Source organism: Oryzias latipes, chromosome 17 (assembly GCF_002234675.1).
Source record: "Oryzias latipes chromosome 17, ASM223467v1".
Taxonomy (NCBI): domain Eukaryota; kingdom Metazoa; phylum Chordata; class Actinopteri; order Beloniformes; family Adrianichthyidae; genus Oryzias; species Oryzias latipes.
Genome location: NC_019875.2, coordinates 19708921 through 19725136, shown reverse-complemented (window position 1 = coordinate 19725136; position 16216 = coordinate 19708921). Strand labels below are relative to the sequence as shown.

The 16216-nt window shown below is 36.8% G+C and overlaps 1 protein-coding gene and 1 long non-coding RNA gene across 6 annotated transcripts in view; one reads left to right on the top strand and one right to left on the bottom strand.

Annotated features, from left to right (window-relative positions):
• Window positions 1-743: 743 nt before the first annotated feature.
• The window catches only part of LOC101169641 (collagen alpha-1(XV) chain), a 60993-nt gene continuing 45520 nt past the window's right edge, over window positions 744-16216 (bottom strand). For 3 of the 4 annotated variants that reach the window (XM_023964779.1, XM_011486582.3, XM_023964778.1), the window contains 13 exons: window positions 15204-15272; window positions 14252-14296; window positions 9042-9123; window positions 8939-8964; window positions 8720-8809; window positions 7608-7752; window positions 7465-7532; window positions 7260-7391; window positions 6612-6728; window positions 5285-5359; window positions 3749-3946; window positions 3548-3663; window positions 744-2442 (listed from right to left, as the gene is read on the bottom strand). In XM_023964779.1, coding sequence (XP_023820547.1) covers window positions 2220-2442; window positions 3548-3663; window positions 3749-3946; window positions 5285-5359; window positions 6612-6728; window positions 7260-7391; window positions 7465-7532; window positions 7608-7752; window positions 8720-8809; window positions 8939-8964; window positions 9042-9123; window positions 14252-14296; window positions 15204-15272 — 1386 coding nt within the window. In that variant the 3' untranslated portion in view covers window positions 744-2219. The remainder of the gene's footprint in view (window positions 2443-3547; window positions 3664-3748; window positions 3947-5284; window positions 5360-6611; window positions 6729-7259; window positions 7392-7464; window positions 7533-7607; window positions 7753-8719; window positions 8810-8938; window positions 8965-9041; window positions 9124-14251; window positions 14297-15203; window positions 15273-16216) is intronic. The other variant, XM_023964777.1, reaches the window with a different exon arrangement.
• LOC110016884 lies at window positions 2352-7733 on the top strand. Of its 2 annotated transcripts, XR_002875044.1 has the most exons (5): window positions 2363-2465; window positions 4183-4443; window positions 6650-7359; window positions 7455-7549; window positions 7619-7733. It is a non-coding gene; the product is annotated as an uncharacterized LOC110016884 (long non-coding RNA). The 2 variants fall into 2 exon arrangements; XR_002292182.1 differs by lacking the exon at window positions 4183-4443 and having other exon boundaries at window positions 2352-2465.

The window sequence follows — 16216 nt, the reverse complement described above, 5'->3', positions numbered from 1 at the left end:
TAGGATAGCACAATGGTTTAAAGGAAGTGTTGTGCAGGATTAGATGTTAGTCCAGTTCAGACAAGAAAAACGGAACCATCCAATCATCTGATTGAGCTAAAAGAAAAAAGAACATACCGGTACTAAAAAAGTAGAAAAATGGAAAACATTTTCTAAATTTTTAGCTTTTTACATTAAATTCAATACATTTACATTTATCCTTAAATTGTCCTTTAATTTTATTCTCACCCAGTTTTGACTAAGCTTCAGTTATGATGGCTGCAAAAGCCCACACTACCATTCGTTCGCCACCGTGTTGAACAGCTGACTTGTTTTTGTCCAAGTTCTCTTTAACTTTAATATTTGTCTGAAGAAACTCAAATAAGTTTAAGATTTTCTCATAAATTTTCCCCAAACTGATGAGCAACAACTGCTGCATAAAGATTGTATCCATGTCTTCCTTAACCTTCTGCTCAACAAATATTATTTTTCAGAAAAATGAAAGAAGTAATGACTGATTCGAAAAGAATTAGTTTATCTGCAAAACTTCTCTCATGTGACACAACAAAGCTAAGCTTAGCCTTTATTGTAGTTTTTTTTCCTATCAAATCTGTCATTTAGGGTTTTGATTTAATACATGTAGATATTTTTATAGTCTCCCAGTTTAACAATTTTAAATGCTTTATGTTTTACTGTTGTTTTAAGGCAGCAAAAAGGGAAAAAAGACAAAAATGTGTTTTTTAGGAAATGTTTTTTTTTTTTAGAAAATTTCAAATAATTGTTTTTATTGTCTTGTTTTCAATTATAACAAAGACAGCCCATGAATTAATTACAGTACCAAACACATCTTAGAATTGCATTTTGATACAAAAGAGTAAAGTTATTGTTCACGGTAAAGATACAATATGGAAATGTTTTTTTTTTTTAGTTTATTTCTTTGTAGAATACTGTGGACATTATAAAAAAAGATAGAGATTACATTCTTAGACTTGAGAAAATTCATATTTGACATTTATGTATTTCTTTTCTATGGATTACAGTCAATTTTTACTTGGTTTCTGGAGAGTTTATCTTGTTTTTTTAACTTCTGGCAAGTCACCATTTCCCATTACACCAACTGAAACTGCTCTGTAGTTCTGACCTGTTCAATCATTAATTAAAAATACCAAATATCTGAGGTGTTCTAATTCCGTCTATGCATCTTAATCCTCCTTACCCCCCACCCCTCGAACATTTCTGTTGAATGGCTTTTATGGGAGTTTCCTTTATTTGTGCTGCACGGCAGAGACTCACATTCACCAACACTCAAGTGTGGTGAACGTTGCCACAATGTAGAAAACACAGGAGGCATCGCTTAAAAAACACACACAAAATGAGACTCTTTATTTAGTGAGCACCACTGAGTCAGTACAGAACTTCTTTTTCTCTTAAAAGTCAAGCTTTTTTTTTTTAAACAAAAACATCATAAAAGCTACCAAACTTTACAGGCAAACCAGTTCTATCAAAGTGTGTCGAGAGAGAGCAACGCCTCCTTTTTCTCTAAACGTGTTTGAAAACCAACAAAAAAAAAAAGTTCACAAAAACAAGGACGTACAAAGAAAAATGTTATGACTTCAAGTGTGGATCCGCTATGTTTTACTCTAGATCCTGGTACATAAATTAAAGAACGTACACTTTGATTTTAAACCTATAACTACTGTTATGACACATGTGTTAATAAAGTTTTTCATCGAAAATGTGAATCTCCACTTAATATTTAGGCAACAGTAACCCCTAAATATGACTGTGATCAGGCTGGATCTGATGTTTATTGAGATTCAAATGAAATCGATGTTTTTCATCTGAATAAGAACCTGACACTGGTACTTGTAATAGTTTGTGCTCTCGTGTTTTATTGACGTCCTGATTATTGGATAATCCAAATGAACTTTGACTGTGTTTTTAGAAACCAAACGCGCTGCCTGTACAAACAAATAAAAAATTAACGAGCTCTGCTGGCATTAACCCCACAGCTGCTGCAGGATGCATGCATGCATGGACAGGGGGTTGCTGTATGAGTTGATGCATACCAGCTGGGTTCAAAAGCAACTAAACACAACAAAAGGGGGAAAAAAGAAATTGTGTGCACTGTTTTTTTGTATTTTCTCCAACATTTTAAGGTGAGTGTTTCCATCTATTTATGTGCCTGTTCTCTGCTCCACTTTCAACATGCCGGCATGTGGGTTTCATCTTTTGTGTCATCAGGTCCTCCTTCGATGTGTGTTCTCCACGTATGTGTTCTCGATGCACAGCACGATGTAGTGGTTGGAGCAGGAGCGGGCGTGCTGCCCCAGCAGTCGTCCCGTCTGCAGCAGAGCAGCCTGGCCCGTCACCGCCATGTCGGCCGTCCTCCACGCCTCACAGTAGTTGGTGGTCAGACGAGTGCCTACGGCGTTGGAGCCGTGCCACACCATCTTCTCTGGCCTGTGGGGGAGAGGGAGACGCAAGTAAACACAGCTGCTTTTGGCTCAACACTCACCTTCTGACTGCAGCAGCCTCTCAGATACATGTTTAGTATTTGAAACATGAAACCAATTTGTCACCCTGAGAGAAGAGAAAAGACAATTTAGCTGAACAAGAGACAAAACAATTGAAAAATTAAAGCCACGAGAGGCATTGTATGGCCACAGGTGCCCCTCCCTTCTGCCTGTGTCAGCCTGATCAAAGCTTTTTCAAAATGGCGGCTTTCCTGTTGGTTAGCAACCATTGAATTTTTTGGTCTCCTCTGGGTGACGAACTGGTCTATGTGATTAATTTCCTTGGCAACAGAGGAGTTTTGTGAACTAAGCCCACATCTCTAATATGTTCATGGGGTAAGTCATATTGTTTCTTTCTGCTTGAGCCAGGGGTTTAATGTACTGCATTTTCACAATATTCTGTAAAAAAATAGGCGAGGAACAGAGGGACTCCACTTGAGCTCACCATGCTAACACCTTCAAAAATCGACAACTTCTAATTCCACATTTTTTTTCCAAAGTACTGTAGTTTCCAAATGATGCTCAAGAAGTTAGGAGACAATAGATGGAAATGGGTAGGAGGAGTTTACATTTTTAGCTACCGGTAATACTAAAGGAGATTTTTTTTAGAGTTTTCAATATGACTGTCTAGTCACAAGGTTGAAGGTCAATGAAGCTTCGGTTGTGGTTGTTGAATTAACCTTACAACATGTGTGGGAAATGAATGAAGATTGCTCAAAGAATCTTTATTTCCTATATTGTGGGAAATTGTGAAAATCCCCCAAATTTCACACTTTGCCACAAAATGACCACCAATTTAAAAGTCCTGTGGCCATCCCAAAGTAGTTTTAAAGCTTCCTTTGGATATCCCGGACACGTGTCTTTTAGTTTCCCTAGTTGATTTTGACCTTTTTTTTTTTTGGCCCCATTGATTTTTCTTTGACAGTTTCTCCAGTGATGTCTCCTGTGATGTCATTCTTCTCGGATGACATCAAGCTCAAATAGATCAACAAAAACTATTTAAAAATGTACCAAAAACAATAAAAATGATTGTTCATTTTGCATTCACTCACCACGCTGAGTCCGTCATCACGTCACGTCCATTGAAAGAGTAGATGGATGCAGATGGCTCAAAGACGCCTCCATTGCCGGAGAAGATCGACATCCAGCTACTGAACAACACTTCGCCCTGAGAGCAGCAGAGGCGCACACCGTTGACAGAAACCACTTGTGGAGTCAAACTCAAAAATGTAAAATTGCGAAGAATTTCTCACCTTCAGGTTGACCACGGGCAGATTGTGGCGGTCTGCCTTCCTCACAATGGTTGCCAGATCCTGGAGGTGAGAGGACAGGAAGGCCCTGTAGGTGGAGGTGTGCCCCATGGAGCGTGCCTGCTGATAGCACTGGAGGTCGGCCCCACGAATGCCGCGCATGTCTCCTTTTAGGGGAGCATTCAGGGCTACCAGATGAAGCTGGAAAAGAAGGAGTAGGACCATTGACTGTATTAGACAACTAGACCAACCCCTCCCCCTTCACATTCTACAGGAAGTACCCGCTGGCTCCAAGAAGCCAAAATCCCATAGACTTCAATAGACAAATAAGCAGCTATAATTCAGAACAACCATTCTTGCTCTGCTAGCTGTGTTAAACATGTTCTTGCACATTCAGTTTTTTTGAAAAATGTTTTTTCTGTCATTCGAATTTGTAGATGTGACCAAATTCGAGGGCTGTGTTCTTCCTGGGCTGCATTTGTAAGCTGCTTACGTCACAGCCCCGCAACAAGTGCTGTCCAAACTCAACCACTACTACAAATACGGCCTTCTTTTTCCCGATTTCAATGATTGGCCTGGTGTCCATATCCCTAGATGCATTGCGGCCGAAGCCGGAGATTTTCTGACAACGATGGCGGACTGTGAAGCGGGACCCAGAGTTGGAAATAATTACACCTTTTTGTAATTACACCTCCAAGGTTAAAAGTTATTAAAAGTTAAATATTTTGAGCTCCATGCCTGGTTCACTACTCCTCTCTGTTCGGGACTTATGGTTGCGAGGTGACAGGACATTTGCCGATGTAATGGCTGGAATTATCTAAAGGCTACACTCGTCCAAATTCAAAGCCGTTAACATCCGGTCGATGTTGGGTGGGTCCTTCGTCGAGCGGGTGGGCCGCAGCCATTAAAGGATACACCCACAGTGTATAAAAAACAGTTTTTTTTGCAGATATTGTTCTCTTTTTATTTCTAATATTGTTGTTGTTCTGTAAATACATTGAAGGAACTTTATCTTTTGGTGAATGTCACTTTTGCTGCCGCAGATAAGTGAATTTCCCCATCATGGGATAAGTAAAGTTATCTAATCTAATCCAATACAACCCTCAAACTTGGAAACAGCCATGGACAATGACTAATCGGGTGCCTCCATAAAAGTATGTGATCACGCATTGAGTGTTTGAAACGTCAGATTGATAGATTCTCCCTAGCCTGCTTTCAAGTGAAACGGCTGCTGTGAAAGCTTACTCCTCAAGAGTGGTTACCATACAAATATTGACTTGGACCGATTCGAAACCAATCACTGCCGAATGAACAGCTAGCTTCAACATGGGAGCGTCCATATCATAACAAAATGGCGACCGGATTGACTTTCTTGGAGCCCGAAGACAGTCATTTTCAATCGATGATGTCGCACTCACTCAGTCCAGTTGTCATATAAAGTTAATGGGTAGGACACATGGAGTTTGATGATAATGAAACAGTTTACTGTTGGGTCAGAGTCTTGGTTTTGGATCTGTGTGTGCAGTGTCTCACACACACCCCAGGAACAGAGTTGATGGTCTGTGGAAAGACATTGTAGCTTGGCTGATACCCTCTGGTGCCATCCTGCAGCTCCTGTTACAAACAAACAAATTGTTTTATGCTCGCTTCCCTTTCCTTGTGCATTGCTTGTGTAAAGCTACGTTCACACCAGCCTCTGCAACACATGTTCATACAGCCACTTCCAATTAAAAATCTATGTGTACATATGTAAATACACGTTTTGGGCTTCCACGTTCAAAACCCTCGAGTTAACGTGTAGCTTCTCAAGATTCAATGATCGTTTTCAGGCTCTATGTAGTTTTTGTATAAGTGCGTAAATGTGCATTTGGGGCTTCCACGTTCAAAACTCTCGTGTTCATGCATAGCTTTACAAGTTTCAATGATCATTTTCAGGACTAAATAGTCTAAATATATGTGCGGAAATGCATGATTGGGGCTTCCATGTCTTGCTTTTACACGAGCTATTCAATCTATTCAAGTTTCAATGACCAGTTTTGGGCTCTTTGGGCTCTACACAAACATACACACGCGCAAATACATGTTTTGGGCTTCTACATTTAAAATTCTTGTGTTCACAAGTAGCTCCTCAAGTTTCAATTACCAGTTTTGGGGTCTACGTAGTCAGTGTCTAAGTGTGTAAATGCGCCTTTTAGGCTTCCATGTTTAAGACAGCTACTCAATGACTGTTTTTGGGCTCTACGTACAAAAACATTTGGCCAGTGAACATGTGTCGTAAGTTAAACCAGGTCAAACTTTGACCAACTGTAGTGACGTCTAGATGGCATCTTTTATTTCACAGAAGTGCCAACCATTTGAACGTTGATCATTGAGGAGAAATTAATAATTTTAGTTTTTGTCAGGCCAGAATTCTATAACACAAAGTCTTTCATATTTCGGAATAGAGCTTTAAAAGAAAAAGCCTGGAGCAAGATTTGCCCTAACCCTTGTGCTATCCTAGGCACTTTAACATTGGGAACTGGGTCATCTAGACCCACTAGACAAGTGCGCTGAACCTTTTTTCTTCAATGATTTGTGAACCTCACTGGTGTCCATGAATTACTTGAAATCTTTCCAACTTTATCCACCTTTGTCATGGTAGGGAGAACACGTCAATGTAAGGATGGGGTCATCTAAGATGGCACAAGGGTTACTCCGACGACAACTTCACCAAGCCTCTTTCAACGCTAGGTTGAAGACATGCGCTAGTATCGGGTAATGCCAGTCCAGGCTGAAGACCATAGGCTAAATCTGCGTTCAAGTACGCGTGTTACGTGCCCGGTGGGAACGTAGCTTAAGTATGTGTGTGCGTGTGTGTGGGGGGGACCTGGCTATGGACACTGATAGCTCCACTCCAATCTCCAGATCTGCTGAGAGCCTGAGACGACTCTGATGCTGCTGCTGCTGATGCTGATGATGGTCCATAGTGGATCAGCTCTCCCAGCTGAAAGAAAGGCCAGACAAGCACCTTTTCTTGATTTGCCTGAAGGATTGTTTCTAATATTGTAGCATAAAAGACGCAAACAGCAACTGCTGCATGCTAAACACTGTATGCCGTGCTTTGGGTTAAAGGATTGTCACCAATTAATGATTCCAATCTTAAATTTGATTGTGTCAATAAACTTTTGGGGGAAATTGTTCCTGTCATTTCTGATCTCTCATTCCCCCAAAAAAACGCATGTATGAGGTGAACAATAGAATGTACTTGATCAGCACAATTCCATGAATATTTTAAATCTCACAAATGTAAAACTTTTTAATTTTTCTGTTGTGATTTTTTTCACATCAAAGTCGTAAATGTTTTTAAAATTAAAAGGTAAACAAAAGATATAAATATAAAGGACACAGATCCTAAATTTGCAAAATTTTAAAAATGGGGTGCTTAAAAAATACACTTTTAATCAAGCTTATGGCTAATTTATGACATACAACTGAAGAAGACGTGTATGGATGCTCCAGCAAAAGGATTACAAACCGGGATTTTGCGCCAACCGTTGCGCGCTCTGATGTACAGCTCGCCATTCTTCTCAGACACATACGCCAAAGTTCCCTCTGCAGTGCTGTGTGTCTCTCTGGTGAGAGCAATGACTGTCTCATAGATGGCCACCTGATCACACACCATCAGAGCATCAGCACTGCAGCTTTCATCGCATTTTTCTACACTTTGTAGAGCATCTCACCGGGCTGGCATGACCCGGAGTTCCTGGTGGACCGGGGGGACCGGGAGGGCCCGGGACACTGATTGCAGCTGGTAACAACACATAGGTAATTCCACCAGATAAAACTGCATCTAAAACAAGTCTTTTCCATTTAACACTCTTACTTGATTTATAGGCGGCGACTGGACCTGGAGGCCCTGCAGGGCCAGGAGAACCCCGTGGTCCAGGTCGTCCAATCCCAGGAGCTCCAGGCAAACCAGGGGAACCTGCTGGCCCTGGAGGTCCAACGACAGACTCACCCTTTGGACCCTGCAGATAAAATCTTAATTAATTGAATCTTCATTCAAAATTGTGCTTCAATCTCGTCAAAGTAACTGAAGATCTGCACAACTTTCTGAAAAAAGTAGAACAAAAAATCGATTCTAAAATACAGAGGGATACGTTTCGAGATTAAACAAATTTATTTACCGACAATGGCTTCCTGTGAGTTTTAAGCAGCTTAGTGAGAAGTTTTGATTTCAGGGAGTTCACAATCCACCATCAAAAATAGAAGGAAATTTAAATTGAGTTTAACTGTTCCATATACCTATCATATATAATTTGTACATGTCCGAGACCCCTTTCTCTATAGGATGGTCCAACCTTTCCTTAAAAACCCATTACAACATGCCTTATGCTTTCTGCCCTGTAGTTCATCGTCATTCCACTAGGGGCAGTATAAGGGCTTTTACTGCTCACTTCGAAATGGCTGTCCCTGTAAAATCTCAGAAACACTCTTGGCGGGAAAACTATTGCTAATTTTCAAAACCTTAGAGTGAGAATGGCTCCCATTCAGCAATTCGTTTTTTAAATGACTTCTATGTGTATCAAAATAACGTTTTGTTGATAAATTATTTAAAAGACAGCTACACCAAGTTAAAAATGTGTGGATACAATGGCTAGATAAGGTGCCTTTTTCCTGATGTCAATGTTTTTGGGTATTAAACTAGCACTGTTGTGAACAAAAACGTAACCAAAAACCTGTCATGGCGGAGACTATCTATATGTCATGAAAAAAATATTACAATCTTTTGGTGGATTTCATCAAAGGAGTTAAAAACTATCTTAATTCCAGAAAAATACATTTCCTGTCAATTCTTTAATGTAGTTGGCTTTACAGGGTTAAAGTCATTCATTTCTCTTTACTTTTTTGATTAGCCATTACTTTTTGAAAAGTTCAAAATTGTTATTATTATTTTTTTTCGTACAAAAAAGCTTCAAGTGCTCGTAAACTCACCACAAGTCCAGACCTTCCTGGTTGTCCTGGGGGACCAGGAGGACCTGGGTCACCCTTCTCACCTTTGTACCCCTGATCCCCTTTATCTCCCTGAGAGATTTTTCAAAAGGTAAACATTTTTTTCTTTTTGTTAATTTTTGAAATTGTATGATTAAAATAAAATAAGTCTGTAGTATCTTAGATAGATCTTTTTTTAGACACAGTTTTAAAGAAACTCACCATCATTCCATCAGGTAATCTGGGGGCTAAGAAAAGCAAATAATTATTCAAATCTTCCTTAGCTTAATAATAAAAAGTAGCTTCACTGGTAATTTAATCTCACCAGATGTCCCCGGCTCACCAGGTGCACCTTCATCTCCTTTTTCTCCTTTCAGTCTCAGTGAATCCCCCGCCATTTCCGAGTCCTAAAAACACATTTAAGCATTTACAGGAGAACTGCGGATTTAGATTGGCACTTTTGAAAAAGAAAAAACCCTTGTATTAACCCTAGAGCACTATCGCGGGTGATTTTCACCCAAGCAAAACTATTTACATCAATTTTAATATGTTGCGTGTCAAGGAGTCTGTGCCTTCAACAGGGAAGTCTCACATGTCCTTGGAATGGGTGGACCAAAGACCAAGTTTCTAGTATCATTTTTTTTATTTTTTAGGAATTTTTTGTTCTCAAATTTAAAAATTTTCAGTAATTTTTGAGCATGTTTTTAGGAAATTCCTATGTTTTTCTTTTTGTTACACATAACACAGTATACACTGTGTAACTCTAATTTGTCTTGTGTTGTCATGTTTTGATCTCTTTTTAAGACAATTACTTTTTGTTGGGTATATTTTATTGTGTAAAAATTACTCTGCAAAAGTGATGGAGTAACTTATTAAAGCGAAAGTGTTCTAGGGTTAATGTTGAAATTAGTAAAATACTTATTGATTGTAACCAAAACATTGCGGTCAGCACTGCAGACTCTTTGTTAAATACATGTAACACATGCTTCAGGCAGCAGCAAATAAAACTAAAACTCCATTATCGAGGTTTTAATGAAGGGATCAAGGTTAAAGCAAAAGAGAATACAATATATGCATATTAGAAATTGACAGATACCTGAAAAAGGTTGGCATTTTACTTGAGACAAGATTGTCAGTAAATAAATCTATAAATCTCACCTTAAATGAAATGTATATTTGTCATCATATTTTAATCAGTTTAAATTGAAAATGTCAACAGATCATGAAATAACCTTTAAATATGGAAAAACTATGAAGAAGAAAAAAGATCCAAAGGTCCAACACCATAAAAAGAAAAGGCAAATCAGTTGCTCCCCTTATCCAACATGTAAATCAGACATGTTTTTCTTTTGCAATCAAATCTTTCTAACTTTTATAAATTTCATAATTACCAGTTTAACAAACAAAAACCATTTCTGATTTACATGCACCAAAGGGATGATACGGTGGCCCTGAAGTGCAAAGCATTCAACAAATCACTCGATACAAAAACATTTTTAAGATCACAACAACAATTAAAAAAAAAAAAATTTTTTAAAAAGCAGCATTACATTTTAGAAAACAAAACAAAATTTCAGAAACCAAAACTTGAAAAACAAAAATGACAAAAAAAAAACATTTCAGAAAACAAAATTAATTTCCAGGAAAAAAAAGAAATATTAAAAAATGAAAACATTTCAGAAAAAAAAATTCCAGAAAAAAATGAAATATTAAAAAATGAAAAACATTTCAGAAAAAAAAATTCCAGAAAAAAAATGAAATATTAAAAAATGAAAAACATTTCAGAAAAAAAATGAAATATTAAAAAATGAAAAACATTTCAGAACACAGAATGAATTTCCAGAAAACAAAACGAAATCTTCAAAAATGAAAAACATTTCCAAACCGGAAGAAGCAGGTACTATGGGACAACGCTGATTGGATGATGATTTTTGTCAATCATTTGAACTGAAAAGTATTTTAAATGAAGCGATGCCGGATTTTATCGTCCAAACAACAATGTACTATAATAATCCACGTATTTCCCATTTATATATCAAATAAAAAATGCAGCAAACTGTTAATGAACTTTAAAATTATTTTTTTAACATTTCGCCTGACACACGGTCACCCGGAAGTAGTTTGTGAGCACTTTTACTTTGAACGCTGTGCGCTAATGTCTACGGCTGCGAGGTTCACGCTGTCAATCATCTTTAGGTAAGAATCAATTCTGTGATCTTTTCTTTTGTCAGTCACATGTCTCTAAGGATGTTAATTTTAGGATGTTAAAGTGCTGCTTTGAAAAGATAATTTCTTTTTATCTTGCGCATGCGCAAAAAGAACCCGATGGAGACGAACCGTCTTCACATGAGAGCCGTTCCCGTTTTTGGTGACAACATGAGAGAAAAAGCTCCGAGCCAGCCTGATTCTGTGATTTATACAGTAATTACAGTAATTAAAGGCATCAGTGTTGCTAAAAATCGACTTTAAGACTGAAATCAGTAAACAAGTTCTTATGGGAAATAATATTAAAGTGCATTGTATATTTTTGAACCATGCATATACACATATACTGAAACTTAAAAATGAACTTTAAAGTTTATAAAATACTTAATTGAATTAACATGTGATATTTCTGCAGGTGAAGTTTCTCAAAGCGAAGTTCCAGAAAGGTTTGTGCTGCAGAACAGATGGCAGCTCTACATGGGAATACAAGAAGACTAAAGTCATTCATATCATTGTGCAGTGTACAGGCAAGTCACCATGATTTATGTGAAATGTAATCAATAAATATTATTTAACCTTAATATCTAATTTTTTTTTTAAAATTGCAGGTCCTTTAAAAAAAAGTCTTTAACCTGCTGCATAAGCCTGATTAGTTGTAAATGATGCAGTGGGGAGTGAAAAACGAAGCACAATTCCTGGCTTTAGCGTCGGGCTGATGATCTGGAAATCACATCTACGAGGAATCGCATCAAACACTTGTACAACTCCAAACAACTTAATGTTCCTTTAAGCAAAACTCCAGTTTAAAATGTTCATATTAGACTTGCTTCATTTAGGAGTTTTTCCATGTTTACCATTTTAGGTTTTAAAGCTTTATTAACAAAGATGATGTTTGATTTTCAAAGCTGTTGTTTAGAAATGTTTTTTTGTCAATGACAAAACTGAATGCTGACGTGAGGATTGTAATAATGGATATGAAAATAAACAAATTTGTTTCATAGCAATGCAGTATATTTATTGAAAACTTAACATGAATACGTTATTCAGTAACAGAAACAAAGAAACAGTTGTGGATTTTCCTTTATGGGCTTCTTCATGCAGTCAATCAAATGTTGCGCTTACAATCAGCATTTACTCAGCGTACCTGTCAGTCACATTTATTAGAGGAAAAAATGCATCTGGGAAAAGTCTGTTTGTGCTTAACAACTATATCAAAAAGAGTCATGTCAGGAAAGGTTTGTCCACATTGCTGCTCAGCATCACATCCAGAGGAAGATGCACAGGTAAGGGACCCCAGTTCCTGCTCGTACATGCTTGCAGCTTCCTCTGCCCTGGACTCCAGCTCCATTGAAATCCCTGACAGAGATAAATTAATAAATTAAAAATCCCTGACAGAAAAACATCAGCTGCCGTTCATCTTTCATTCAGGAAAAAGTTGAGTTCATCAAAATGAGGAGAAAATGGGTTAAACCAGAAATTCATTAGGGAGGGGTCAAAACACCAAACTCAGAATAAAATACATTATTTCAGTCTTATAAAAAATACATTCTAAAACAATTTGGTATTCCTCCTCTGCCTGAAAGACTAAAACGTTTTTTTTAAAGATTTATTTTACACTACAGACTTTGCCACCTTTAGTTACACACCTGGACGTGTCTGATGATGTGCACATCCAGTCATTTACTGTCATGTTTCTGTGCACTGACACACTCTAAAGTCACAGATCATAATAGTGTGAATAAGAAGCATTCATAAATGTTATTCTGAGACACAAACTGCTGCAGTTTACCTGACAGCTTTGCTGATTTATGCTGCTGGTACACCTGTCTGAGAATCCTGCCCACGTGACCCCCCCCCCCCCCTCTCCAGCTGATGAGGTAACCTGTCATTAACGTATGACTGAAAGATCTTGGATCTGTCTGTAAACACCCACCTAGAAATCATGTTTAACGCTACATTTGTTAGATCAAACAAATGTGCCTCCATACCTTATCTGTGGCTGGCGGGACTGCATTTCCTGATGTGCGCCGTCTTTAACACCCGTTTCTTCGCAGCTGCTGCTTTAGACAGAATCCTCTCACGACATTTTGAAACATTTGTAAACCTGGTTGGTGTTGATATTTCTGCGTGCGTTCTGTCATCACATCCGCTAAATATTCAAAGATTAACGTTTATGTTAACGTTTTACCGTCCCTTTCTTTGTTTACCTGCAGAACGGACGTCATCCACACAAACTACTTCCGGGTGACCGTTCTGCTTCAGACGAAATATTCAAAAAATAATTTAAACCTTCATTATCTGTTTGCTGCATTTTTGATTTAATATGTAAATGGGAAATACGTGGATTATTATAGTACATTGTTGTTTGGACGATAAAATCCGTCATCGCTTCATTTAAAATACTTTTCAGTTCAAATGATTGACAAACATCATCATCCAATCAGCGTTGTCCCATAGTACCTGCTTCTTCCGGTTTGGAAATGTTTTTCATTTTTGAAGATTTCGTTTTGTTTTCTGGAAATTCATTCTGTGTTCTAAAATGATTTTCTTTTTTTAATATTTCATTTTTTTCTGAAATGTTTTTCATTTTTTAATATTTCATTTTGTTTTTCTGAAATGTTTTCATTTTTTTTATTTCATTTTGTTTTCTGGAAATTAATTTTTTTTCTGAAATGTTTTCATTTTGTAATATTTCTTTTTTTCCCTGGAAATTAATTTTGTTTTCTGAAATCTTTTTTTCTTTTTTTTCTTTTTTATGTTTTGGTTTCTGAAATTTTGTTTTGTTTTCTAAAATGTAATACGCTTTTTAAATTGTTGCTGTGATCTTAAAAATGTTTTTGTATCGAGTGATTTGTTGAATGGTTTGCACTTCAGGGCCACCGTAGGATGAAGATCAGTGCAGTTTCACTCTTTCCTGATCAACAAAGACAAGTTAAGAAAACAACATTTGAGATGAAACATTATTGGTTGTTTGTCCATTAATTTTATATTTTTATGGAATGAGACTGTTTGGAAGAGAATATAGATTTTTATATTAATCTCATTTAAGATGAGCTTCTCTTTATTAATGACACAAATTGATGGCTTGTAAAAAAAAATGTTTTGGACAGCATATCGTGAAAATTCACACCAAGCTCACAGATAGAAGGCAGAGCATCAGGAAAGCAGGAAGAGAAACCAAAGAAAAATCAAAGGATTAGGGAGAACTGGGTATTTGCTTAGGTGAGACCAGAGAAAGGTCATGCTGGGAAGCCCACACACCACCAGAACCACCACGAGGTCCCGGTTTCACATGAAACGGACCAGTCAGGGGGTCTGACACAGACTTACTAGTCCTTTTTTGCAGTGCGGTCTGGGGCGCACCGGGAACACTGTCTTTAACATTCAAAGAAGAGCAGTTTAAAAATAAAAACCCACATACAATCAAGTAAAAAAAAAAAAAAGAAACATCAACAAGTTAAAACAAAATCCCAAAAGAAAATCCTAAAATTTTGTCACAAATCATGGCCAGAGGGCATCAAATACTAAAACGTCTCAATGTTTTTACCCAGTAAGTGGATCTCTAGATATCTACTTTTTTTCTCATTGTTTTTCATTTTTCATTTCATTTTTTTATTAGTTAAGACTAAAGGGAATCTTTTTCCAATCGACAGGCATTGCTTCAGCTTTGAGATCTGGCAACTATAATCTATAAATAGAAAGATAAATAAAGCTTCAATATACATTTAACTACAGCATATGTATTGGATTTTGGAATGCAAGTGAAATTGGTTTATTCCTCATGAACTGACCGAAACAGAAGCTATTTGTAGCAAAGTAAATGAATAAAAAACAGAAAACCTGAAATACTCACGATTATATAAGTGCTACACTAAAGCACGGCTGCGGGAGTTTCATTTTGTGTGACTTCTTATAAATATTAGATTATTTTCTTTTAGTAAAGCATTTTAACAGAAAATATTTACATTTATCCAGCATAAAATTGATCAAAAATACTTCAAAAAATCAAAATGTCTGTTTTCTTAGGCAAAGATTTTCTAAAACTCATTTAAAATGTTAACATTTTACTTAATTATCTTTTTATCATTGACTACTTGAATTCTGGTTGATTTAAATGTGTATTGGTACTGCCTAAAAACATGTAGAAAGTTTTTATTGTGGTCTTAGAAGAACAAATATATCTTTTTGATGGTTTCTCTTTTTTTTTCTAAGACAGTTAGAAAGAAAAACAGACAGAGGCAATAAAACAGAGAATTCACACTTTCCATTAATGCACACTTACCCCATTGAATCCAAAAACTCTGCCCGGAAGTCCAGGAGGTCCGGGTGGACCAGGAGGGCCTGGAGGACCCTTAAAAAGATGAAGAATTAATGTTTAATTTTTAATGAAAAGAAGCCACAAAAAGTTTAATCTAGTAGTTTTGTTTCAATTTATGTATGTAAAGTTTCTCTGTGTTAATTTGATGTTCAAAAATGCATCCTAATATTAAATATTTCTTATGGACTTATTCACTCACCAAAGATTAAGGTTATGTTCTGCATGTTTTATTGTTGGTTGCAAGAAAGGCGATCACTCTAAACGGGTTTAATCCCTTCATGTCTGTTGTAGCGAATATGCAACAAACCACCTTTTCACCAAAATTCCCTTAATTCAACATCTACTTAAAAGCAAAAACATTTCTGAATTTTTTTTGTGTTCATTGCTGGAAATAAATTCAGGCGTTAAGGGGGTTCAACCCTGCCCACCAACAATCTCTTAATGGACACAAAAGATAAGGCTGGCTTATTTGATGGAGTATTTGACTACTCAACTCATTCCTGGATTTTCATGATTTTATTCAAATTTTCTACATTTCTGTTTATTTTTTGTTTGCCGTTACTTATTTTTATGTTAATTTCATGTGATGCTACACCTTAAGGCAATAAAGTTCTAAAAAAAACATTTGAAAAATGTATCCTCATGATTTTAAATTGTCAATTTACCAATTTGTATTTCTTGTGTAATTTTTTGTTTAGGAAAAAAGGTTTATTTGAACTAGAGGGTAACATTTTACATTAGCGCAAACAACTTTCACTTTTTTTAATCCATTTATGCCCTCAAAAGTGGAGTTTGTACTAATAATTTATTTATTTGAGACCTTTTATTTTACAAAGTTCTGGAAACAATGTTAAAAAGACTGAAAACTCTTTGAAATAGTAATTTACATCAAACATTGACGTGTCATGGTTTGACAGTTCTTTGTCCATTTGTCTCCCCCTCCTGGATACTGCTGCTGTTTTCCTGTTTTTGTCTTC